The 24,240-nt window shown below is 41.5% G+C and overlaps 2 protein-coding genes across 3 annotated transcripts in view; both read left to right on the top strand.

Annotated features, from left to right (window-relative positions):
• Positions 1–17: 17 nt before the first annotated feature.
• LOC149036743 (uncharacterized) lies at positions 18–12,270 on the top strand. The gene is made up of 18 exons (XM_089188616.1): positions 18–51; positions 486–1,115; positions 1,634–1,663; positions 1,895–2,530; positions 3,139–3,165; positions 3,471–3,500; positions 3,824–4,387; positions 5,086–5,130; positions 5,425–6,066; positions 6,225–6,275; positions 6,743–7,285; positions 7,585–8,220; positions 8,625–8,666; positions 8,919–9,560; positions 9,725–9,775; positions 10,149–10,691; positions 11,165–11,806; positions 12,200–12,270. The coding sequence occupies exons 1-18, from the start codon at positions 18–20 to the stop codon at positions 12,268–12,270; spliced, it is 5,859 nt and encodes a 1,952-aa protein (XP_089044742.1).
• Positions 12,271–12,541: 271 nt separating this feature from the next.
• LOC113680054 (uncharacterized) overlaps positions 12,542–24,240 on the top strand; it is a 57,732-nt gene continuing 46,033 nt past the window's right edge. For both annotated transcript variants that reach the window (XM_089189870.1, XM_089189869.1), the window contains exons 1-16: positions 12,542–13,134; positions 13,293–13,343; positions 13,793–14,335; positions 14,658–15,293; positions 16,058–16,114; positions 16,249–16,540; positions 17,632–17,903; positions 18,497–18,520; positions 18,861–19,394; positions 19,516–19,575; positions 19,975–20,577; positions 20,888–20,920; positions 21,079–21,711; positions 21,969–22,028; positions 22,619–23,170; positions 23,516–24,148. In XM_089189870.1, the coding sequence (XP_089045996.1) occupies positions 12,792–13,134; positions 13,293–13,343; positions 13,793–14,335; positions 14,658–15,293; positions 16,058–16,114; positions 16,249–16,540; positions 17,632–17,903; positions 18,497–18,520; positions 18,861–19,394; positions 19,516–19,575; positions 19,975–20,577; positions 20,888–20,920; positions 21,079–21,711; positions 21,969–22,028; positions 22,619–23,170; positions 23,516–24,148 (5,326 nt within the window). In that variant the 5' untranslated portion in view covers positions 12,542–12,791. The remainder of the gene's footprint in view (positions 13,135–13,292; positions 13,344–13,792; positions 14,336–14,657; positions 15,294–16,057; positions 16,115–16,248; positions 16,541–17,631; positions 17,904–18,496; positions 18,521–18,860; positions 19,395–19,515; positions 19,576–19,974; positions 20,578–20,887; positions 20,921–21,078; positions 21,712–21,968; positions 22,029–22,618; positions 23,171–23,515; positions 24,149–24,240) is intronic.

Genomic DNA, 24,240 nt, shown 5'->3' with positions numbered 1-24,240 from the left:
TCAAGCCCAAGAGCAAAATGGAGAAATTTCAAATTGCAGGAAGTAACCAGAGTAATGTTTAGTGACTAATGATAAAACTTAAAGGCCCAGACTGTGTGAGACATCATCTGTCCAAGAGAAGTAAGGTTATATGAAAAGGCGGTTAACTAAACCCAGCAATTAATTAATTTATAGAGCCATTTTCAACGAAGAGTCGGAAGTATTCAAAACTTTCATTTGATTTGTCTTGATTTGCTCTGTGATTGGCTCAGAAAACTCGCCCCAGCATCTCAATCAGCTACATGCAAAGCTAAAACCCATAACAATCTAGTTACCTGCGTTTTCCCGCGCTTCTGGTTGTTTTCTTCGTTATTAATTTTTTCGTTAGTTTTCAGATGCTTTATGAGATGAATGTCTTTGTTCCAAGTGGCGAGTGTGATAATGGTTTTGTTTTAAAAAAAAAAAACTATGCTGAATATTAAAAGTAAAGTATACCTAATTTACAGGACCACCTCGTGCCGTTGCACTGTATCCCCTCAACAGTAGAACCCAAGGACGAGACATCGGCCCCAGGAAAAATAAACCCGGACGTCCCAGTCAGGTACGTCTGGCTTCTGGACCAGACAAGTTCCCACGGGGATCCTTCTATTTCACCGGTCGGCGCGGTAGCTACATCTACTTCCCTAACAATGGTGGCATTGATACCAGGAACTCGATAACCTTACTAGCTTGGGTCCACCCTGAGAAAGGCGGTCCTATATTCCACTACAACCCAAGAGGTTCGGGAGTAAGCTTCTGGATCCTCAGGAGGAATACCTTGTATGTGAAGTTCGTTCGGCGCTCTGGTCGTAGGTCGTTCATTCTGAGAGCACAAGGTATTCGCCCGAGGATGTGGAACTATATTGCTGCAACTTATGACTGTAAGACTGGGCTAGCTACCCTCTGGCGCGAGTCAACGCCAATTGCACAGAGAAATATCGGAAGAGGTTTGAGGCTCGCTACTAATTATCCTGCGATTATGGGAAGCAGACCAGGATCTAGGACTCGTTTCCGTGGTCGGATTGCTTGTATGCAGGTGTTTGATGTGGCACTGACTGGACCTCAGATGAACAAGCGACGCAATGTTTGTTTCAGAGGTGAGCACCAGTGGATTTGATTGAACTGAAAATTTGTTTAAAATATATTTTCATTTGGAATTTTTAGTGTGAGATACACTACAAGTTTCTTATAGGATAAAAGTATAAATCAATCATCAGAATTTTTCGTAATAAAAAAGTGAAAAAAAAGTCAAAAGTTGTCCTCACTACGTGCATTACCAAAAAGAAAAGAGTTTTACCGCCCGTTATCATTGAGCTGTACCATCTCCGGCGAGAGCGAATGCGAACATGGGGGTTCTTTTGCTCAAGTTACTTATTTTTAAAGCTCAGTTTTGAGACACGCTCATAGATACATAGTATTTATTGATATGTCATGATCTACATTTTCCCATAATGAAATTTTGGGCCCTCGTGTGGCAATTATTAGGGTCAGTTGTGGATGCAACCCTCAACCGAAGACTTATCTGTCAGCTAAGCGTAAACCCCTGCAATATTCCACTCTTAAAACTGATTCGATGAGTTTGTATTAATTGCCACTATGTGATTTTCGATCTTAGGTGCCCCCCCACCTGAGCCGCCTCTTCCAGGTTAGTGTTGGTTTTTATTTATGTCACACATGTTAATACTTGGACTTTGTAAAACGAATGTTATAAATCTGCAACACATTAAACTTTGGATTAAAAATTTCGTCCTCCTGAAAAGATGAGCACTTTAACATTTTTAGCCTTTTTCTTTTGCTAATTGTTTTGAAGGCATGATTAATTCGAGCTAAGGTATGGATCCTGTGTGATATACGTGCGTGATTTTCTGTCTTTCAGAGTTACCCCCTCTTGTCGCTATATTTACCCTGGATGGGGAGACTAAAACTAAAGATATCACTCGTAACAACCCGCCCGGTATCCCGTCACATGTCCGTCCAGCACCAGGCCCCGACGGAAATCCAAAGGGATCAACTCAGTTTTTCGGCTCGTCAAACAGTTATATCGAGTTCCCAAACAATGGCAAGCTCGATACCAGGCGTTCTATAACCATTTTGGCGTGGATTTACCACAACGGGCGGTCTGGGCCTATCTTCAACTACGATCGACGTGGTTTCGGAGTTCATCTGTGGATGGTTGGACCCAGGGTGCTTTTCGTCCGTTTTGTGAAACGTTCAAGAGGGCGAACATCTTCAGTTGCGACCTACTCTACAAAACCGCGTTATAGAGCTTGGAACTACATTGGAGCCACTTACGATTACAACACTGGCGTCGCTACATTATGGCTGGACTCGAAACCTGTAGCGCGACAGAGCATCGGGCGTTTCGAGCTGGCCACGAATTATCCAATCAGGATGGGTGCACGAATTGGCGATAAAAGAGCTTTTCGTGGTAGAATTTCCTGTCTCCAAGTCTACAGTATTGCTTTAAACGCGAAACAGATACGTGGAGCGCGGAAGCGGTGTTTCAAGAAATGTAAGTTTCTGTACTTTTTTGTCTCGTTTTAAAAAGTTACATTGAACGAAACGTACTCGTTGGAGTTCATTACTCAAAGGGGATAATCCAGGGAAGTCTTTACGAGTAGTCTTTACAATTGATAACGAATTAATATCGCGATACAAACGATGTACCACAGTGGTTTTGTTACTTTCGAACGCCAATTATTTGGTGAGTCAATAACGGGTTGAGTCAGCACACTCATGATGCTAAAGATCATTTGAGCAACATTGTATGTGCATAATTACGATAAGCAGTAAACTTATCTTTTATAACAAAACACAACTTTAATTAGCCTACAGGTTATTCATAGTAAAGCTTAACGTGTAAGATCCTTATCTATTGTGGAAACTTTTATTTTGGGGAGGACACCTTTGTCAAGTCTTTCCTAGAAAATACTCGAGAGAGAATTATTAACACTTGCTAATATAAATCGAAAGTGCGATGAGATTTTACATGAAGGCCCTTTTAACTTCGCGAAACAACCGCACCGTTGCTTTTACGAATAAGCCTTACCACTGTAGTTGATTTCCGGCATATTATTTTTAGAACAGGCCTAATTCCCTTTCTTTCTCACTCACATTTAGGGCCAATTTCTAAGCCAACGCCTTCAAGTAAGTATGTTTCAATGCTTAAAAATAAATATGTTAGCTCTAGGTATTCACCGTGAAAGATATTTTTCAAGCACTTCAAATCCTGAGAATTACTAAAATTTTTTAACTTCAGAAGAGACTTCTTTTGCCTCCGCTGATAAAATCTACCAAAATGTCACCTTTTTGGAGGTTACAAGAATTTCTTCCTTTAATGCGGCATCTTTGTAAGATTTTGTTTATTTTAGTTTAAGATGGAAGTAGTCTGAGGCACGCTATCGTGAATATTGCATTTTGATGTTAATCACTCGTGTCATTTTTTCTTTCAGTAACATCTCCGACACGTCCTCTACCGGAAAGTAAGTCAAAATCGTAATTTTTTACTCTCATTACAATTATAGATAATTTATTATTGTATTTATTGTCGATGTATTTTTTAGTACGAATTAAGTTTTGCTTATTATTTATTATTTATGAGTAATAGTGATTGTTTCATCTATGAAGTCGTCGTTGCTCGTCTTTGCCCAGCGTTAGCGTAAAGATTTATACAGTGTGCGATTTTTTGAACTCGCAAGAAATTTTTAAACCTGGTTATCGCACGGTACCATGTGAGAAATTGCCGCACCGTGGATATTGGGCGTAAAAAGTAATGGCTTGTGTCTTTCTTTTGTGTGTTATATAGTGTGTAAGATTGCTGTAGACCTCGGGTTCCTGGTCGATGGATCTGGAAGTATCGAGTTCCAAGGGAAAGGAAACTTTGGTCGCATACTAAACCTCATTAAATCGTTGGTCAGCTTCTTTGAAGTGTCTCGAGGGAAATCACGAATCGGTTTCGTATTATTCTCTTCTCGACCGATCCCAATTTTCGGGTTCCGACGTTATTCGTCCAAAGTTCAAATCCTCCGAGCGATCGATCAGGTGCGTTATCCTCGAGGGGGCACGCGCATCGGAAATGCTTTAGAATTTACACGAAACTACCTTTTCAAACAACGAACTCCTCGCAAAAGAAAGCAAGTGCTGGTGTTGATCACTGATGGTATTTCACAAGACCGTGTCGGTCCTGCTGCCAGTCGCTTGAAGGCGACTGGTACTGAAGTTTTCGCAGTGGGTGTTGGAAAGAACTACAGGCGTAGACAATTATACCAGATAGCTACGGATCGGAAGCATGTAGTGACTACATCATTTAGCATGCTAATGACAATCATATTGGCTTTAAAGAAGCAAGTGTGCCAACGGCAGAAAGTTGGTGAGTAGAGAAGATCATTACTTATTTTCTATGCCAGGATCTGATCGTTTCATTAAAGTAAATGGCATTAGAACTTAGTACCCTTTCGTTAATTAACTCCTTTAAATGAAACTTTTAATGAACCTCCCGCGTAAGTGCTTAAATCGTGGTTAGGGTTGGGTTCAACAAAATCTGGACCGGTTGTTCAAAGACGGGTTAAACTAATCTGAGGTTAGTGTTAACCTACTTTCGAACAATGCGACTCAAATTTTACCCCAAGGTTAGGCTGACTTAACTCTGGGTTAAGACTTAACCCTCTTTTGAACAACCGGGCCCTGGAATCACCCACACAAGACTGGTTGTGTAGTTATTCTGCATAGGAACGTCTTTTCGACCTTCGAGGGGGGAAGGGTGGGAAACATAGAACAATAACCGTTCCACGGCATGATTTAGCAACAAAATATGGCTTTTCTCTCTTATTTGTCTCAAGGCAATTTTCTATTTTCTTATTCGAATCTTACTGTGGTGGAGATGATTTTATAAAATATCAAACCTTATCACTGTCTGGAGAGGGAAGCCCTGGCAGAGACATCACACATTGAAAATATTTTAAGAATTATCTCCTCTCCACAATTCATTATAGTACGATTCATTGCTACTTTTTAAAGAAGGAGCTCATAAATATTGCACTTTTTTACACACTCCTTCATTATTTTCAGTACCCATCGTCCGCCCTGTCACCAAACCAACCGGTACACCTCGAGGTAACTATATGACAATTTAAATATTTTCTATCGCTTTATTGTATTTATTATTCCTAAGCAACTCTTAAGTGTCAACTCCCTTATCTTCCTCGACTAGTCTGATGTTATTTACTTCACAATTTTTATCAACAATGCTTGACACAAATCAAAATACAATGGTCACGTTTGACTACGTTTGGAATCTTTAGCATTCACTCTCACGCACATGTATGTACACTTTCAAACACAGCATTTAAATCAGGAATTGCTATTTTCCCGCTCAAAATTATAATTTGATATTTTTATTTCCTTCAGTGGAGCTTCCCAGAACGCTGGCTGTGTATCCGCTGGACTACATTAGGCGCGGACGAGATCTCAGTCGTAATCGAAACCCATCAGCTAGATTTTATGGTATAACATACAAACAAGGCCCTGATGGCAGACGGGATGGTTCTACACAATTTTATGGAAGATCAAATAGCTACGTGGAGATTCCTAACACAGGGAAACTAGACGCTAGATACTCCATCACTGTCTGTATTTGGGTTTATCACGAGGGACGACGGGGAATCATACTGAACTACAATCCAAACCGCAGAGGCTTCCAGCTGCGCATGATCAGTCCCAGAGTACTTCAAGTGATAATTGTCCGACGAACAAGAAGAACAACAATCACGGTACAGACAGGAGGAAGAATTATCAATTACAAGGCTTGGAGCTACATAGCTGTAACATTTGACGAGCGAAGTCAAATGTTGACCATTTGGGTGAATTCCAAACCAGTTGTTAGACGAACAATTGGTAAAGTTCAGTTGGATACTAGGAAGGCAATCAGACTCGGTGGGCAGAAAGGCAGCGGGGAATACTTCCGTGGTCGACTGTTTTGTCTTCAGTTGTACAGTGTGGCACTAAATAGGAAGCAGATCGAGGAGACAAAGAAGAGATGCTTCAGGAAAGGTAATGCATCTCTATTTGATTTTGCGAGTTATCTGAGTTTTCCTTTTCAAGTTCCTGGCTTCAGGCAGTCTTCTTGCTTTACCATTGATTCCCACTTGCTCTCTGTGAAGACTCAATCGAAGTAATAAGTATTGTTTTACTTTTGCCCTTTTTCTCAGTGATCATCACAATTCCAACCCCGACACCTACGCCTACACCTGCTCCAAGAGGTAAGTCACAAATCCGTCACATCATATGGTTTTCATATCCTGGACTTAATTCCACGATACCAACACCTGTCTTGATGTTGACTAAACTGACACTAGTAAAGTCGGTTTGAAAAGCCTTTTCTGGAACTGATAAGAAATTCTTTCGTCTATGTGCCGTGTATGTCCTTGTGAATTAGTCAAGAGGATACTTTGTTATAAAAAAAAAAAGATCCACTCCACCAAATAAATAGAGATCGCTCATTTCCTGAATGATGGAGAGATGTTGTAAGCGTAAGTTACTGGTTAATTTCGTCTGATAGGGAAAGGTAAGACGTCTGATAAATTGTTCAATTCTCGACATCAATCGCATTTTCCAACCCTAAGCAGCATCTCCCCACGACCTGAATTTGGCATCGATCGGACGTTAAAACCAAATCCCACCACACCGCAATCTTAATTAGTAAAATGATATTGCTTTCCTTCCACAGTTTGCACAGCTCGTGTTGATCTCGGTTTCTTGATCGACGCTACCAGTCGTGTGGGACGAAACATCCGGCAAATTGCTCAGTTTGTACGAGAAGCTGTTCGTCGATTTACTATCTCAAGTAGAGCTGCACGTATTGGAGTAGTAACGTATGCTTCTCGTCAGAGAAGAATCATCGGCTTCGCTGCAGCATACAATCGGCAGCGAAGTTACAATGCAATTCGTGGAATTCGGGCTCTTGGAGGCAGAGCAAGACTTGGCCGAGCGTTAACCTATACCAGATTAAATCTGTTTAGAGGTAAACCTCGTTGTGGAAGACGAAGAGTTCTTATTGTTCTTACCAGTGGGCAATGGATTGACAGGGTGAAGAAACCAGCCGAGGCTCTTAAGGGAGCTGGTGTTGAGATATTCACGATTGGTATCGGCAGCATCAGAAGGACGAGTTTACTACGAGTTACAACTGACACCAAGCATGTATTTGTAGTTGGGTATACACAGCTTTTGTCCATTGTAAGAACACTGAAGGACAGGATTTGCTACTCTCCCGGTAAGTTTTCTTTTAAAAGAAATGAAATTGCACTGCTGTGAAAAAACGCAATTGACTCTTATTCCCCTTACATAAAAATAAAATACCTCTAAAGTCCAAACATTTCATACGATGTTAATAACATTAACTTTCCTGGGACTCGTATACCGAAATTATTGTAAAGACATATTTCCCAGCACTCTAAAAGGGAAGCCAAATCACTTTTTTTCGAAGAAAACTTTAAATGTTCCATGCAGTTATTTGTACAGGAATCTCTTTTTAACTCTTTCCTTGCTTATGCGTCTAAATTCAATTTCTAGTTATTCGCCGAGGAGCAGTTGCAGTTTATCAGCTCAACAGCGCCTCCAAGAACCGTGACATCAGTGGATACGTCAACCCGCCCGCCACATTTGTAGGCGTTTACTACGCACGTGGCCCTGACAACCATCCACAAGGAGCCCTTTCCTTCAGTGGAAGAAGAAACAGTTATGTTTTGATCCCTAATAACGGCTGTCTGGACACTAGGTTCTCACTGACTATTATCATGTGGGTGTATCCAGAGAGCAGTGGACCATTGTTACATTTTAATCCAAGAGGCTGGGGTGTTCACGTGTGGATTATAAGTCAGTTCAGACTTTTCGCTCGGTTTGTACCTCGCTCAGGCAAATCTGTGACAGCCGTGTACAAGAGGATAAAACCACGCCAGTGGAACTACGTTGCTGCGTCGTACGATCGACGAACAGGTCTGGCCACACTGTGGCTAGATAGTCTTCCCATCATCCAACGCAAGATTGGTAGATTCCGTCTTGGCCTTGCTACTAACTATCCCATAGTGATCGGAAGTAAACCTGGTGATCGACGCAAATTCCGCGGAAGAATTGCCTGTGTACAGATGTATAACTATGTTATGAGTGCTGCACAGATTCGAAGTAAAAAGAAGCAGTGTTTCCGTGTAGGTGCGTGTAAGATTTTCTTTTCTTTGGTTCACTCTTGTTTGTAAAGGAAACATCTTCTTTAGACACCTGCAAATTTGTTATTTAAGCGTTTAAATTAACACTCAAGTCTTATTGAAACGGTAGCCACGTGGTGTTTTCTGATGATATTCCCACTTACAATGTGTTTCAAAGGATTTTTTCTGGTGGGGAGAAGATGTTACCACCATACAAACCCACACCATCGATTAAATTTCGAAACTCCGCTGCTAACTCGTAACCTTATGGAAGAATGTACCCGAAAACGTTTAGCATATATGTCCTTTTTTTAACTCATTTTGGATTTGGAAAAGTTTTAAAATCTTATTGTTGGCATAAAATGAAATTTGCCCACTAAATTAAGTAAATCTATTTTCCTTTCCTTTCAGCACCCACTTCTCCAGTCACAAAACCAATTGGTACACCAAGAGGTGAGCAAAACATTCCATATCTCTGTTAGTTTCGCACATCAAGAGTTTAATACCGATCTCGTAATCCATTGATGAGATCACAGTGTACCCTTAGGTGTGATGGTAGAATGGGCATCCAAATTAAAAGTGTGCAAGCGTTTGTCGCCACTTAGACTTACTCTCACCTACGCGTAAAGTACGAACTAATCATTGAAGTCTTAAGTTCATCTGTCAACTTCTGATATTTCTCATAATTATTCAATTATTTCGCAGTGGAACTTCCTAGAACGCTGGCTGTGTATCCGCTGGACTACATTAGGCGCGGACGAGATCTCAGTCGTAATCGAAACCCATCCGCCAGATTTTACGGTATAACATATAAACAAGGCCCTGATGGCAGACGGGATGGTTCTACACAATTTTATGGAAGATCGAATAGCTACGTGGAGATTCCTAACACAGGGAAACTAGACGCTAGATACTCCATCACTGTCTGTATTTGGGTTTATCACGAGGGACGACGGGGAATCATACTAAACTACAATCCAAACCGCAGAGGCTTCCAGCTGCGCATGATCAGTCCCAGAGTACTTCAAGTGATAATTGTACGACGAACAAGAAGAACAACAATCACGGTACAGACAGGAGGAAGAATTATCAATTACAAGGCTTGGAGCTACATAGCTGTAACATTTGACGAGCGAAGTCAAATGTTGACCATTTGGGTGAATTCCAAACCAGTTGTTAGACGAACAATTGGTAAAGTTCAGTTGGAAACCAGGAAGGCAATCATACTCGGTGGACAGAAAGGCAGCAGGGAATACTTTCGTGGTCGACTGTTTTGTCTTCAGTTGTACAGTGTGGCACTAAATAGGAAGCAGATCGAAGAGACAAAGAAGAGATGCTTCAGGAAAGGTAATGCATCTGTATTTGATTTTTCCCCTGACTTGAGTTTTTCTTTTCAAGTTCATGCCCCCAGACATTCTTCCTGTTTTACCATCCATTTTCATTTGCTTTTTGTGAACAATCAATCGAAATAATAACCCTAGTATTGATTTACTTTCGCTCTTTTTTCTCAGTGCCCATCACAATTCCAATCTCTACGCCTACACCTACACCTGCTCCTAGAGGTAAGTAACAAATCTGTGACGTTACATGGTTTTTATATTCTGGAACTAATTACGCGATACCAGAACCTGTATTGATATTGAAAACCGGCACCAATTAAGTCGTTTCAAAAAACCTTTTCTGGAACTGATAAGCAATTCTCTCCTCTATATACCATATATGTCCTTGTGAGTAAGTTGAGAGGATACTGCGTTGTAAAAAAAAAGACCCACTTTAACGTATAAATAGTGATGCTCAACTCGCTTATTTTCTGAATGATGTAGAGATGTTGTAAATGTAAGTCACTAGATAATTTCGTATAGTAGGGAAAAGTTAACCGTCTGATAAATTGTTCAATTCTGGAAATTTGTGAAATAAATTTGCTTTTTTTCACAGTTTGCACAGCCCGAGTTGATCTCGGTTTCCTTATCGACGCTACCAGTCGCATGGGACGCAACATCCGGCAAATTGCTCAGTTTGTACGAGAAGCTGTTCGTCGATTTACTATCTCAAGTAGAGCTGCACGTATTGGAGTAGTAACGTATGCTTCTCGTTCAAAAAGAATAATCGGCTTCGCTGCAGCATACAATCGGCAGCGAAGTTACAATGCAATTCGTGGAATTCGGGCACTTGGAGGCAGAGCAAGACTTGGCCGAGCGTTAACCTATACCAGATTTAATCTGTTCAGAGGTAAACCTCGTTGTGGAAGACGAAGAGTTCTTATTGTTCTTACCAGTGGGCAATGGATTGACAGGGTGAAGAGACCAGCCGAGGCTCTTAAGGGATCTGGTGTTGAGATATTCATGATTGGTATTGGCAGCATCGGAAGGACGAGTTTACTACGAGTTACAACTGACGCCAAGCATGTATTTGTAGTTGGGTATACACAGCTTTTGTCGATTGTAAGAACACTAAAGGACAGGATTTGTTACTCACCAGGTAAGTTTACTTTGGAAATATACGTTGTACTACCGTAGAATGATGAAATGTGAAGAAATTCTGATTGAGAGTATTTTGGTTTTATTGACTGAGTTGATATTTTAATTTAAACCCGTTGAAGAGAATTTGCAAGCCGACCTTTCGAGCGTCAGGTCTTCGTCAGCTCCCTACGTTTGCCTGTAAACTCTTTAGGATGGCCAATAAACATAAGCAACTCAGTTGAAGAAACCGAGTAATCTTGTAATACGCGACACTTCACCCGCTTCTGATTATGAGCGTTCGTTTGAGGGGGAAATTTTTCTTTCTTAAGCAAATTAATTCACTTCGATTGTGTCCCCTTGCCATTTTCAGAGATAAGATCAAGGTTTCCCTTTGAAATTTAAAACTCAAAGGATCGCCTTTGGTTATCTTTGTGCAAAATTTGTTTGTACTTATCTTACCCCTGTTAACTCGTGAGACTTTGTTTTTCTCAGTTATTCGCCGAGGAGCAGTTGCAGTTTATCAGCTCAACAGCGCCTCCAAGAACCGTGACATCAGTGGATACGTCAACCCGCCCGCCACATTTGTAGGCGTTTACTACGCACGTGGCCCTGACAACCATCCACAAGGAGCCCTTTCCTTTAGAGGAAGAAGAAACAGTTATGTTTTGATCCCTAATAACGGCTGTCTAGACACTAGGTTCTCACTGACTATTATCATGTGGGTGTATCCAGAGAGCAGTGGACCATTGTTACATTTTAATCCAAAAGGCTGGGGTGTTCACCTGTGGATTATAAGTCAGTTCAGACTTTTCGCTCGGTTTGTACCTCGCTCAGGTAAGTCTGTGACAGCCGTGTACAAGAGGATAAAATCACGCCAGTGGAACTACATTGCTGCGTCGTACGATCGACGAACAGGTCTGGCCACCCTTTGGCTAGATAGTCTTCCCATCATCCAACGCAAGATTGGTAGATTCCGTCTTGGCCTTGCTACTAACTATCCCATAGTGATCGGAAGTAAACCTGGTGATCGACGCAAGTTCCGCGGAAGAGTTGCCTGCGTACAAATGTATAACTATGCTATGAGTGCTGCACAGATTCGAAGTAAAAAGAAGCAGTGTTTCCGCGTAGGTGCGTGTAAGATTTTCATTTTTTTGGTTTACTCTTGTTTGTAAAGGAAACATCTTTTTTAGATACATGCAAATTTGTTAGTTATTAAATTAACTCTCAAGTCTTATTGAAACGGTAGTCACGCGATGTTGTCTGATAATATTCCCACTTAAAATGTGTTTCAAAGGAATTTTCCTTGTGGGGAGAAGATGTTACCGCCATACAAACCCACACCATCGATTAAATTTCGAAATTCCGATGCCAACTCGTAACCTTATTGAAGAATGTACCCGAAAACGTTTAGCATATATGTCCTTTTTTTAACTCATTTTGGATTTGGGAAAGTTTTAAAATCTTATTGTTGGCAAAAAATGAAATGTGCCTACTTAATTAAGTAAATCTACTTTCCTTTCCTTTCAGCACCCACTTCTTCAGTCACAAAACCAATTGGTACACCAAGAGGTGAGCAAAACATTCCATATCTCTGTTAGTTTCGCACATCAAGAGTTTAATACCAATCTCGTAATCCATTGATGAGATCACAGTGTACCCTTAGGTGTGATGGTAGAATGGGCATCCAAATTAAAAGTGTGCAAGCGTTTGTCGCCACTTAGACTACTCTCACCTACGCGTAAAGTACGAACTAATCATTGAAGTCTTAAGTTCATCTGTCAACTTCTGATATTTCTCATAATTATTCAATTATTTCGCAGTGGAACTTCCTAGAACGCTGGCTGTGTATCCGCTGGACTACATTAGGCGCGGACGAGATCTCAGTCGTAATCGAAACCCATCCGCCAGATTTTACGGTATAACATATAAACAAGGCCCTGATGGCAGACGGGATGGTTCTACACAATTTTATGGAAGATCAAATAGCTACGTGGAGATTCCTAACACAGGGAAACTAGACGCTAGATACTCCATCACTGTCTGTATTTGGGTTTATCACGAGGGACGACGGGGAATCATACTAAACTACAATCCAAACCGCAGAGGCTTCCAGCTGCGCATGATCAGTCCCAGAGTACTCCAAGTGATAATTGTCCGAAGAACAAGAAGGACGACAATCACGGTACAGACAGGAGGAAGAATTATCAATTACAAGGCTTGGAGCTACATAGCTGTAACATTTGACGAGCGAAGTCAAATGTTGACCATTTGGGTGAATTCCAAACCAGTTGTTAGACGAACAATTGGTAAAGTTCAGTTGGATACTAGGAAGGCAATCAGACTCGGTGGACAGAAAGGCAGCGGGGAATACTTCCGTGGTCGACTGTTTTGTCTTCAGTTGTACAGTGTGGCACTAAATAGGAAGCAGATCGAGGAGACAAAGAAGAGATGCTTCAGGAAAGGTAATGCATCTCTATTTGATTTCGCGAGTTATCTGAGTTTTCCTTTTCAAGTTCCTGGCTTCAGGCAGTCTTCTTGCTTTACCATTGATTCCCACTTGCTCTCTGTGAAGACTCAATCGAAGTAATAAGTATTGTTTTACTTTTGCCCTTTTTCTCAGTGATCATCACAATCCCAACCCCGACACCTACGCCTACTCCTGCTCCAAGAGGTAAGTCACAAATCCGTCACATCATATGGTTTTCATATCCTGGACCTAATTCTACGATACTAACACCTGTCTTGATGTTGACTAAACTGGCACTAATAAAGTCGGTTTGAAAAGCCTTTTCTGGAACTGATAAGAAATTCTTCCCTCCATGTACCATGTACGTCCTTGTGAATTAGTTGAGAGGATACTTTGTTATTCCACTAAATAAATAGTGATCGCTCATTTGCTGAATGATGGAGAGATGTTGTAAGCGTAAGTTACTGGTTAATTTCGACTGATAGGGAAAGGTAAGACGTCTGATAAATTGTTCAATTCTCGACATCAATCGTATTTTCCAACCCTAAGCAGCATCTCCCCACGACCTGAATTTGGCATCGATCGAACGTTAATACCAAATCCCACCACACCGCAATCTTAATTAGTAAAATGATATTGCTTTCCTTTCACAGTTTGCACAGCTCGTGTTGATCTCGGTTTCTTGATCGACGCTACCAGTCGCGTGGGACGAAACATCCGGCAAATTGCTCAGTTTGTACGAGAAGCTGTTCGTCGATTTACTATCTCAAGTAGAGCTGCACGTATTGGAGTAGTAACGTATGCTTCTCGTCCAAGAAGAATCATCGGCTTCGCTGCAGCATACAATCGGCAGCGAAGTTACAATGCAATTCGTGGAATTCGGGCACTTGGAGGCAGAGCAAGACTTGGCCGAGCGTTAACCTATACCAGATTAAATCTGTTTAGAGGTAAACCTCGTTGTGGAAGACGAAGAGTTCTTATTGTTCTTACCAGTGGGCAATGGATTGACAGGGTGAAGAAACCAGCCGAAGCTCTTAAGGGCGCTGGTGTGGAGATATTCACGATTGGTATTGGCAGCATCAGAAGGACAAGTCTAGTACGAGTTACAACTGACACCAAGCATGTATTTGTAGTTGGGTATACACAGCTTTTTTCCATTGTAAGAACACTGAAGGACAGGATTTGTTACTCTCCCGGTAAGTTTTCTTTTAAAAGAAATGAAATTGCATTGGTTTGAAAAAACGTAATTGACTCTTATTCCCCTTAAAAAAAAGGAAAATACCTTTAAAGTCGAAATGTTTCATATAATTTTAATTACATTAACTTTCTTGGGACTCGTATACCGAAATTATTGGAAAGACATATTTCCTAGCCTTTTAAAATGGTAACCAAATCACTTTTTCTCGGAACAGTTGAGATACAGCGACAAAGAAAACTTTAAATGTTCCATGCAGTTATTTGTACAGAAATCTCTTTTTATCTCTTTCCTTGCTTATGCGTGTAAAATTCAATTTCTAGTTATTCGTCGAGGAGCGGTTGCAGTTTATCAGCTCAACAGCGCCTCCAAGAACCGTGACATCAGTGGATACGTCAACCCACCCGCCACATTTGTAGGCGTTTACTACGCACGTGGCCCTGACAACCATCCACAAGGAGCCCTTTCCTTCAGAGGAAGAAGAAACAGTTATGTTTTGATCCCTAATAACGGCTGCCTGGACACTAGGTTCTCACTGACTATTATCATGTGGGTGTATCCAGAGAGCAGTGGACCATTGTTACATTTTAATCCAAAAGGCTGGGGTGTTCACGTGTGGATCATAAGTCAATTCAGACTTTTCGCTCGGTTTGTACCTCGCTCAGGCAAATCTGTGACAGCCGTGTACAAGAGGATAAAATCACGCCAGTGGAACTACATTGCTGTGTCGTACGATCGACGAACAGGTCTGGCCACCCTTTGGCTAGATAGTCTTCCCATCATCCAACGCAAGATTGGTAGATTCCGTCTTGGCCTTGCTACTAACTATCCCATAGTGATCGGAAGTAAACCTGGTGATCGACGCAAGTTCCGCGGGAGAATTGCCTGCGTACAGATGTATAACTATGCTATGAGTGCTGCACAGATTCGAAGTAAAAAGAAGCAGTGTTTCCGTACAGGTAGGTGTAAAAGCTTAACTAACGTTGTTAGTTTGTAATCTTTTAAACGAGAAACAATCATACTCTGGGGAAAAATTAAGGATGTTTTAATTTTGAAAAGCAACGATTTTTAAGTCCTTTACTATGTTGTGATTTAGGTTATGAAAATAATCAGCCACAACAACGAAAACAGGCAAATTTCATTAATGATTTCTTGGGTTTAAAAGAACAGAGAATAAGAACATTTTTAGCGATAGCACTATTTAATACAAACTCATCAAAAACCCTTTGGTACATGGCGCATTGCAAGAATACATTTTATCATATAAGGATAAATGTGAACACCCGAGAGCTAGGAAGCACCGTTGTACGCACAAGTATGAACAAAAATGCTATGCTAATGATTATTATTCATGGGCCTAATCCATTAGGGTTAAAAATTTGTCAAGCTGAACGTTTGAAAACGTACCCAGTTTGGAAGTTTAGAAGCGTCTAAACAGTGGATCGTACTTGGACTCCAATCTGAATGCTTGAGGCATTGGATGCGTTATATTTCCCAGATCGTTAATGATCTCGTCATTTGGCCTTCAGTGGACCAGCACGTTTAACATCAGTTTGCTTTGTTAGACCGGTGCATAATGACTCGAAAAATATACGGTCATTGGGTTAGATCTCAGGGGAATGTTACTCGTTCACAACTCATCTTCCGACAGGCCTTTTTGATATATTATTATTGTCGTTAGTGTCTTTTCGCTAATGTTAATCTGTTTGTTTGTTCTTTAAAGTTGTGACCCCATCGCCGACTATTCCAATTAAAAAGCCAACACCAACAAAACCACCAGGTAAGCAATTGACCTCTCATCTCTCTGGCTTATTAACGATTAAAAGTGATCAAGATGCCCAAATCGCAAAGGGTTCTCATCATTTGGCCTTGAGTGGGACAGCGCGTTTTCAAACCACTTTCTTTTCTTTCTAGTATGTCGCTTGAAAGTCGATCTTGGGTTCCTGGTGGACGGTTCTGGAAGCATAGAGAACCGAGGCAAAGGAAATTTCATACACATTCTCGATTTTATCAAGACTCTCATCAGTTTCTTCCCAATCTCTGCGGGCCAGACCCGGGTGGGTATGGTAGTGTTCTCCACTCTGCCACACCCAATATTCCGTTTTAACCGATATTACACCCTGCCAAGCGTTATCAAGGCAGTTGATCGTGTGAGATATCCATATGGAGGAACAAAGCTGGGAAGAGCCCTTGCATACGTTTCAAGGTACGTGTGTGAAGCTGTTGAGTACAAGTAATGTATAGATCTCTGAAGGATATTTATTCTTAACGATGCTTCTGTATGCATCGACTTATTTTTAAGATTCTCGACGATTTAGTCTAAAAGTTATCACCTTAAACTCTGCTTGCCCATTACTGCGATCACTGTGTTGTGCTCTGCGGCAAGATACTCGCCTCTCACAGATCCTCATTCCTCTCAAGATAGAGTACATGATTATGCACACCTAACGAACGGGACGTGTTATTTTCGAGTACGATCGCGACTGCTCCCAAACGTCTTTATTCTTGAGATAACCGCCCAGTCCGATAAGCGGAAGACCGGAGGATTTCATAAATGAGAAAACTAAACGAATTACACTCGTGATCAAAACGAAAACATGGCGGCTCTGAAAGGAAGAAACGGTTGTTAAGGAGCATGAGCGGTCATAATGCAAATTGCTGACATCCGCTCGCTTTACTTAACGGTGCCGCTGTAATAGCAACCACATCTAGAACTCTTAGCCGCTTCATGCCAAAGAAACCAAGATTTAGCTTCAGATGTAGCGGGAAACTTGACAAATTAGTTTAAACCAAGTAATATACAGCAACCAGGAATTAATTTTTCCTTATAAAGGTGTACTTAATCAAACGCAGAATTCGTGAGAAAAAAGAAAATGGTCAACGAACGACGAAAGGCCTTGATCCTGTAAAGAAATTTTCCTAACCTGTATCGTTTTATTAGCGGAGCTAGCAGAGCGTAGCCCCATAATTATACAAAAGAGTAGCAACCCATCAAGCGGAAAAAATTTGGATGTACGACCGTACCACCGTACACGGTGCCACTTTTAACATGCGTGGTCAACTGTACCGCGGGCACGCCAACGCCACGGCTTTGTTCAGTAGTCCAGTGATCAGAGCAGTGGGCTTCGAGTCGGAAGACCCGGGTTCTAGTCCTGGCCGGGGCAAGGCGTTGTGCCCTTGAGACGTGCGGGAAAAAAAATGCAAGCACCGCTTTTAGGCTTGGCTAAGTCTATATAATAGGGAGAAAAATGTTTAGAATATGTATGCTGATAATTCTTTGGTCTTTGTCCCATCCAGGTACTTATTTCCGCGAGGAAGGTCAAAAGGCAGAAAGCCAGTTCTTGTTATCTTGACAGACGGGATTTCGCAAGATAATGTAATAGGTCCCGCCGAGAGATTGAAACGGAAAGGAGTGGAAATCTTTTCTTTGGGGATTGGTCACAAGTTTAGAAGGCTTCAGCTGCAACAAATGGCTTCCAGTCCACTGCATGTGTTCACGGCTGGGTTCAGAAGACTAAGCACTGTTCTTGGTGTAATTAAAAACAAGGCTTGCACACCATATGTGCCGCGTAAGTGATCTAATTGTATTTTACTCACTGTATGCATACAGGGGCCATAACATCCATACGAAGGCTCTAACATGTATACAGGGGCAAAACATGCCTTTAGGGGCAGTAATATGTCTACAGGGGCAATTACACGCATACAGGGGCAATAACATGCCTAAAGGGCCTATGATATGTCTATAGGGGCAATTACATGCGTAAAGGGGCAAGAACATGCATCAGGGGCAATAAATGTATGAACCTTTGTAATCTTTAACGATATTTTCGAAGTGAATTCTGTTGCGCATGAAGCTACTTACCTTGACATTTTGAAGCTTTTCCTGGTGGTAAGCGATCAAGATGTTCGATATAGCTGGTTGAAAAATTGTTCTTCGATCATATCAACAAATATAGGAAGTCCAATTTTGCTTACAATACTGCCTTTGTGGATTGAGGAATGAACTAGGAAGGTAGTTTCTTCACAAATAACTCCTTCTTGTCACACCATTGTAAAGAAGGGACGATATATTTTTTGAAAGAAACATGCTTTAAAGTATAGATAAGCCATATTTTAAATTATTTTGACTTTCTTTTCTTACTTTTGCTCCTTTTTTTAGCAAAAAAGCCTACGACACCTCCAGGTAAGTCGTTAAATCGCTCATCTTTGTGGCAGAGATGGTTGGTCATACAATATCCTGTTTTTAAAAAGCAGGAGTCGATATATTTGCCTCTACCTGGTACAACTGTGACATCTCCTGAACAATTATCGGATAGGAAATGAATGCTGTTCCACTTTACCTCGAATCTATTCCCATTTCTCGGTCGTTCATCTTTTAAAAGAAAAAAGTTTTGAACATTCTTAAATTGCAGTGAAGGTTTTCTTCATATCAACGTATTTTTACGACACTAATATCTACCACTGTAGATTGTGTTTGCGATCAATTGTTCTTACTTCAAAACTTGCGCTTTTATTTCCCCCAGCTTGCAACCTAGCAATTGATGTTGGCTTTGTCTTGGACGCCTCTGGAAGAGTTGGACATAACAACTTCAGGCGAATAAAAAAGTTCGTAGAACTCGTTTCCCGATCATTTTCGATTTCTCGGAGCCGAGCACGTGTAGGAGTCATCGTATACGGTTCGTCTGCTCGGATGCAGTTCGGACTCAACTGGTACACGAATCCACGCCGGCTGAACCGAGCTATTAGAAGGATGCGGTATACCCGAGGATCAAGACGCACAGGAAAGGCCTTACAGCTCGCAGTCGGAGCGCTTTTCAGACGCAGTCGACGGAAGAGGGTTCTGATAACGGTGATGAGTGGGCCGTCGTATGATAGTGTGAAGATACCAAGTCTACAGATACATCGAGCTGGCATTGAAGTGTTCGCTGTTGGTGTCACCACTCAAGTGAGGAACCAGGAGCTTAGGGCAATAGCCACTGATTCTCGTCATATTTACATGGTTAATTTTAATTCGCTTTATGGCATCGTCAAAAGCATAGTCAGGAAAGCGTGCAGAGGTATTTTCAAAATTTCTCTTTTTTTCTCTCTACAGAAATATTATTATAATCAAACTTTCCTACTTTGTGAAAATATTGAAACTATACTCAGAGTATTAACAGTGTTTTATTACTTGTCCAGCTCAAATAACTACGCGGCCGACCATACGACCATCTACCCCGTCTCCATCAAGAAAACCAAGTAAGTCTACAAAGAAAATCGATGAGCGATAATAAATGAGTATTATTATTTATCACGAACGCGGAGTTCCGGCCATTTGTCAGACTTCGCTTCACATCATATACAGTACCTTCCTTTCTGCTTGCTTAATGGTATTCGATAAAGAGCACTTTTCAATTAATTGTTAAAAGTACTTCGGGATAGTATTTGTTGTTCTCCACTATACGCTGTTGTCTAGGAAGTGAAATTCGCATCGTGTGTATGTAATGCCTGCGCATTCTCGCTTTTTGCCGATTGGGCGTAGTGATTACATTTGTTTGATCTTCTCGATGTTCCGTAGAAAAGCCGTATCGATCAAGATCCGACTTTGCATGTCTGTTTTTTGGGTTCTGTTTACTCATTGGTTTCTTTTCATACCAGGCTTTCCTCAACCCGTTGCTGTCTACACACTGGACAGCAAAACTGGCGCACGTGATATCAGCCCAGGAAGAAACATTCCAGGCAAAAGCTACAACATTAGATACGCCCCAGGCCCTTACGGCCAACCTGGCGAGTCAACGGAATTCTTTGGTCGTCGCAACAGCTACATCCGTTTCCCTAACTCGGGAAAACTGGATGTTAAGGACTCTATAACACTTCTCGCTTGGATATTTCCTATAGGTCGTGGTCCTATTTTTGAATACTTCCGTGGGATAAGGTTCTGGGTGGTCCGGTCGGACACGTTATATGTCCAGTTCAAACGGAGGAACGGGCGGCCTACGCGGGCTTTGATTAAACGGCGTCTTTACCCACGCCGCTGGAATTACGTCGGTTGTACGTATAATCAGCGAACAGGCATAGCTACGCTATGGGTGGATTCAAGACCTGTACTAACGCAGAATATCAAGCGCATTAGATTAGCGACAAAGACAACCGCGTACATGGGTGGAACATTCCGAGGGCGCATAGCTTGTATGCAAGTTTACTCTAAGGCACTGACTGGACCTCAGATTAAAAAAGTCAAGAACCTTTGCAATAAACCAGGTGAGCTTTAGTACTGAGGTCTTTGATAAAGAGCCTTTTTGTACTGCGAAGTTGAAGATATCGGCATTGTTAGTTCCAGGTACGAACCAACTATTCCTTTTGCACCTTAAAAAACCATGAAATATCTGATGGAACGATATTAAGAAACTTTTTCGTTTGTCTCTTTGAAAATAGTGTCAAAAGGCTTAACTTTAGTTCAACAAGTAACAATTGGTTTTGGCTCATAAAGTTAGAATCTGATGTTTTTTTACATCTATTTTAACATTTTTCTTACATTCTATGACACTTACTACTTTCCACTTATTTACAGGTCCTCCAACCAAACCCACAAAGCCACCTACAGGTAATGCTTGATTTTTTTAGTACACCTCACTTATACTTGATGATTTAATTTTCTGATGAGTCTTACCTTCAATTCACCCACTGTCTCGCTTATAAGGCAGCGAAACCTGGATCATCTCACAAAATCATTTTTGTTGTTGTTGTTTCTCTTACTTTTAGCTTTACCTCCAGCCATGGCTTTCTATCCCTTAAACGTTCGATATAACACCCGTGACGTCAGCAGAAGTAAAAACCCATCAGGGCGCATGGCAAATGTGCGCCCTGGCGTAGGACCAGACGGAAGGCCAGGTGGCTCATTTAGGTTCAAAGGTCGCTCTGACAGTTACATCGAGTTCCCGAACAAAGGCCGATTAGACGCTCGGAATTCTATCTCTATTCTGGCTTGGATAAATCCGGATGGCCCCGTAGGACCGATCTTTAATTACAAACCGGATGGGTTTGGCGTCCACTTGTGGATGGTGCGTCGACGAGTGTTACTTGTTCGTTTCGTGACTCGTGCACGAAAGTTTACAGCTGCCGTGCAAACCAACCTTATCAAGCCCAAGGCCTGGAATTTCGTCACTGCTACTTATAATCAGCGGACGAGATATGCCCGATTATATATCGATTACAGAGAAGTTGCCCGGAAAAGAATCGGTAGGATTCGACTGGCTACAAACTATCCTGCTAGAATGGGTGCGCGGATTGGAGATAAACGGTATTTCCGTGGACGAATTACATGTTTGCAGATCTATGACGTACCACTGCGACCAATACAGATCCAATTGGCCAAGAGGCTTTGTTTGAAGACAAGTAAGGATAACGAGCTCAGAGTTGTGTATAAAAGTGATACTTATACTAAACTAATTTGATATTGAATAAAGGCGACACTTCTACCTTGCTTCCAGCTACTTTGAGTATGGCTTTAGTAGCATATGATTTTAAAGGAAGTCCATAGAATATTTGATCGTTAAGCAGTTTCTTGCTTTGAGGGGTAAACTATCGGTAGGTAGGTATTGTAACGTATTCATAGCGTTTGATTAATTGTAAATGCATTCTTCTGTTTACAGAAGTTTTCACACCTACTCCAACACCCACACCAACACCTACCAAACCGGGCCCGCCAAGACGTAAGTACTCGAAACCTTAATCAATTCTAGTTGGTCATCTTAGGAAAATAATCCTATTCAGTTTTGCATTTTGCCATTGCCCCAGGGGTTTCAGTAGTTTCTTTTTGAAACCCCTGCATAACACTACTTCTGAATCATGCGACTGTTGTACTTATCTCTGGTAGACTAGGATGGCTTATTCTTATTATCTTAGTATTAGTTTAAACCTAGGTCACGGTAAGTTTTAAAGATTATTTAGGTAATTCAGCGTTGGAGCTAAATTGATTGTTCCACTTCACCCGCAAAGAAGTAGCCACGATCTCCAATTGTGCAACGCACAATTATTATATGAACCATAACAAAGATTACCCTTAGTTTCAAAATTTTAAATGTGGGGCAACCAAAGTTTCATTAGTAACAAAAGTTCTTTTTCCCTTTTTCCTTTTGAAATCTGACACGTTCTCAACAAGGTTTACGACAAAGGGGGATTGAAGATTTCAAAACAAGGGAGAGGGAGAGCCATAGTATAAGCTTTCTTTAGGAATTAAGTTGTCCTACACGCAGCATGACAGATATACACATGATTTTTAAAATTATGTTCTTTCTTGCAGCTTGCAGAGCAAACATGGATCTAGGATTCCTTATAGACAGCTCTTACTCCTTGCGTCGATCAGGCAGAGGAATTTTCCGACTTCTTACCCGGAACATAGCGCGACTTCTCTACTCTCTGCGAATTTCAACCCAAGAAACCCGCGTCGGTATAGTCACATACGCATCAAGACCCAAGCCTTTGTTCCGATTCAACCGCTTCTTTAGGGCGTCTTCCATGCTTTCAGTCATAAGAAGGATTCGACCACAAAGAGGTCCTCTCAGGATAGGAAAAGCTCTCTCCTATACCCGTAGGTACTTGTTTAGAAGAAGAAGGCAATGTGGACGGAAGCGTGTGCTCGTGGTATTTGCAAGTGCCCGCTCAGTAGACCGTGTACAGCGGGCGGGACGCGTTTTAAAACGTATTGGAATTGAAGTATTTGTTGTCGCTATTGGTAGAAGGACAGGCAAAACACAGTTATACCAGATCGCTACAAATGGACTCCATGTGTTTACAGCTTCGTTGAGGACATTATCAGCGGTGCTGAATGCTGTGCGAGTCAAAGCATGTTCAGGTATTCCATAACTTTATGCGATGGAATTTGAGAATTTATATCATTGCCGTCCCAAATTTCATCCTCATATCCTCGTCACTGTTTAGTTTCATCAAACACAATTTCTGTCACTCATTCTTTTAGTTGAGCTTTCGCGTAAAAGTTAAATATTAAGGGACAGGAAGGCGTAAAAGATTCTGAAAAGGGGTTCTTCAGCCCGTCGGGAACCAGCTTTGCGGTCTCCAATAGTACCCTGATTGAATGAAAGACAGTAGACAGACGTGATTTTTGATAAGGTGACCATTAGGTTAATAAGACAAGAGAAAAAGCATCCGAATTTTTTTTACTACGTTTTCTCTATTGCAGTAACTGGATCGGCAGCTGCCAGAGTTATATACCCTCTTAATGGCGTCACTCGAGGAAGAGACATAAGTATCAACCGCAACAGAGCTGCTAGACTTGTCAACGTTAAACCGGCTCCAGGACCTGACGGTCTCCCATTGGGTTCGTACTATCTTCAAGGCATCGCAAACAGCTACATCTTGTTCCCAAACAAGGGTTGCCTGGATACAAAGAACTCCCTTACCATCGTTGTGTGGGTCTACCCCGAAGGTAGCGGACCAATCTTCCACTATTTTCCTCGCGGATGGGGAGTGCATCTGTGGATGAAAAATCCTCGCACTCTCCTGGTGAAGTTCGTGCCGAGGTCCCTGCAGACCATCAGCGTTGTCACAAGCCGGAGAATCAAACCAAAGACTTGGAATTACATAGCTGCAACTTATGACTACGTCACGGGTCTGGCCACTCTATGGAATGACGCCATACCGATATCACAGAGAAACATCGGGAAGATTCAGTTGGCTACCAACTACCCGGCAATATCAGGGAAGAAGCCCCGGGACAGAAGGATCTTCCGAGGGCGGATCGCTTGTCTTCAGATTTACGATCGAGCACTGACCGGAAGACAGCTTAGGAGAATCAAAAAGAAATGTTTCAGAGGTTTGCCTTGCTAATAATTTCTGAAAGTATTGAATTTGAATTTGGTTTTTGATTTTCATCAATAACATTTTTATCTTTTTTTTTTTCACTTA

This window comes from Pocillopora damicornis, chromosome 12 (assembly GCF_964200805.1).
Source record: "Pocillopora damicornis chromosome 12, jaPocDami1.2, whole genome shotgun sequence".
Lineage (NCBI taxonomy): Eukaryota > Metazoa > Cnidaria > Anthozoa > Scleractinia > Pocilloporidae > Pocillopora > Pocillopora damicornis.
Note: the sequence above shows the minus strand (reverse complement) of the source record. Positions and strands in the feature narration are given on the sequence as shown.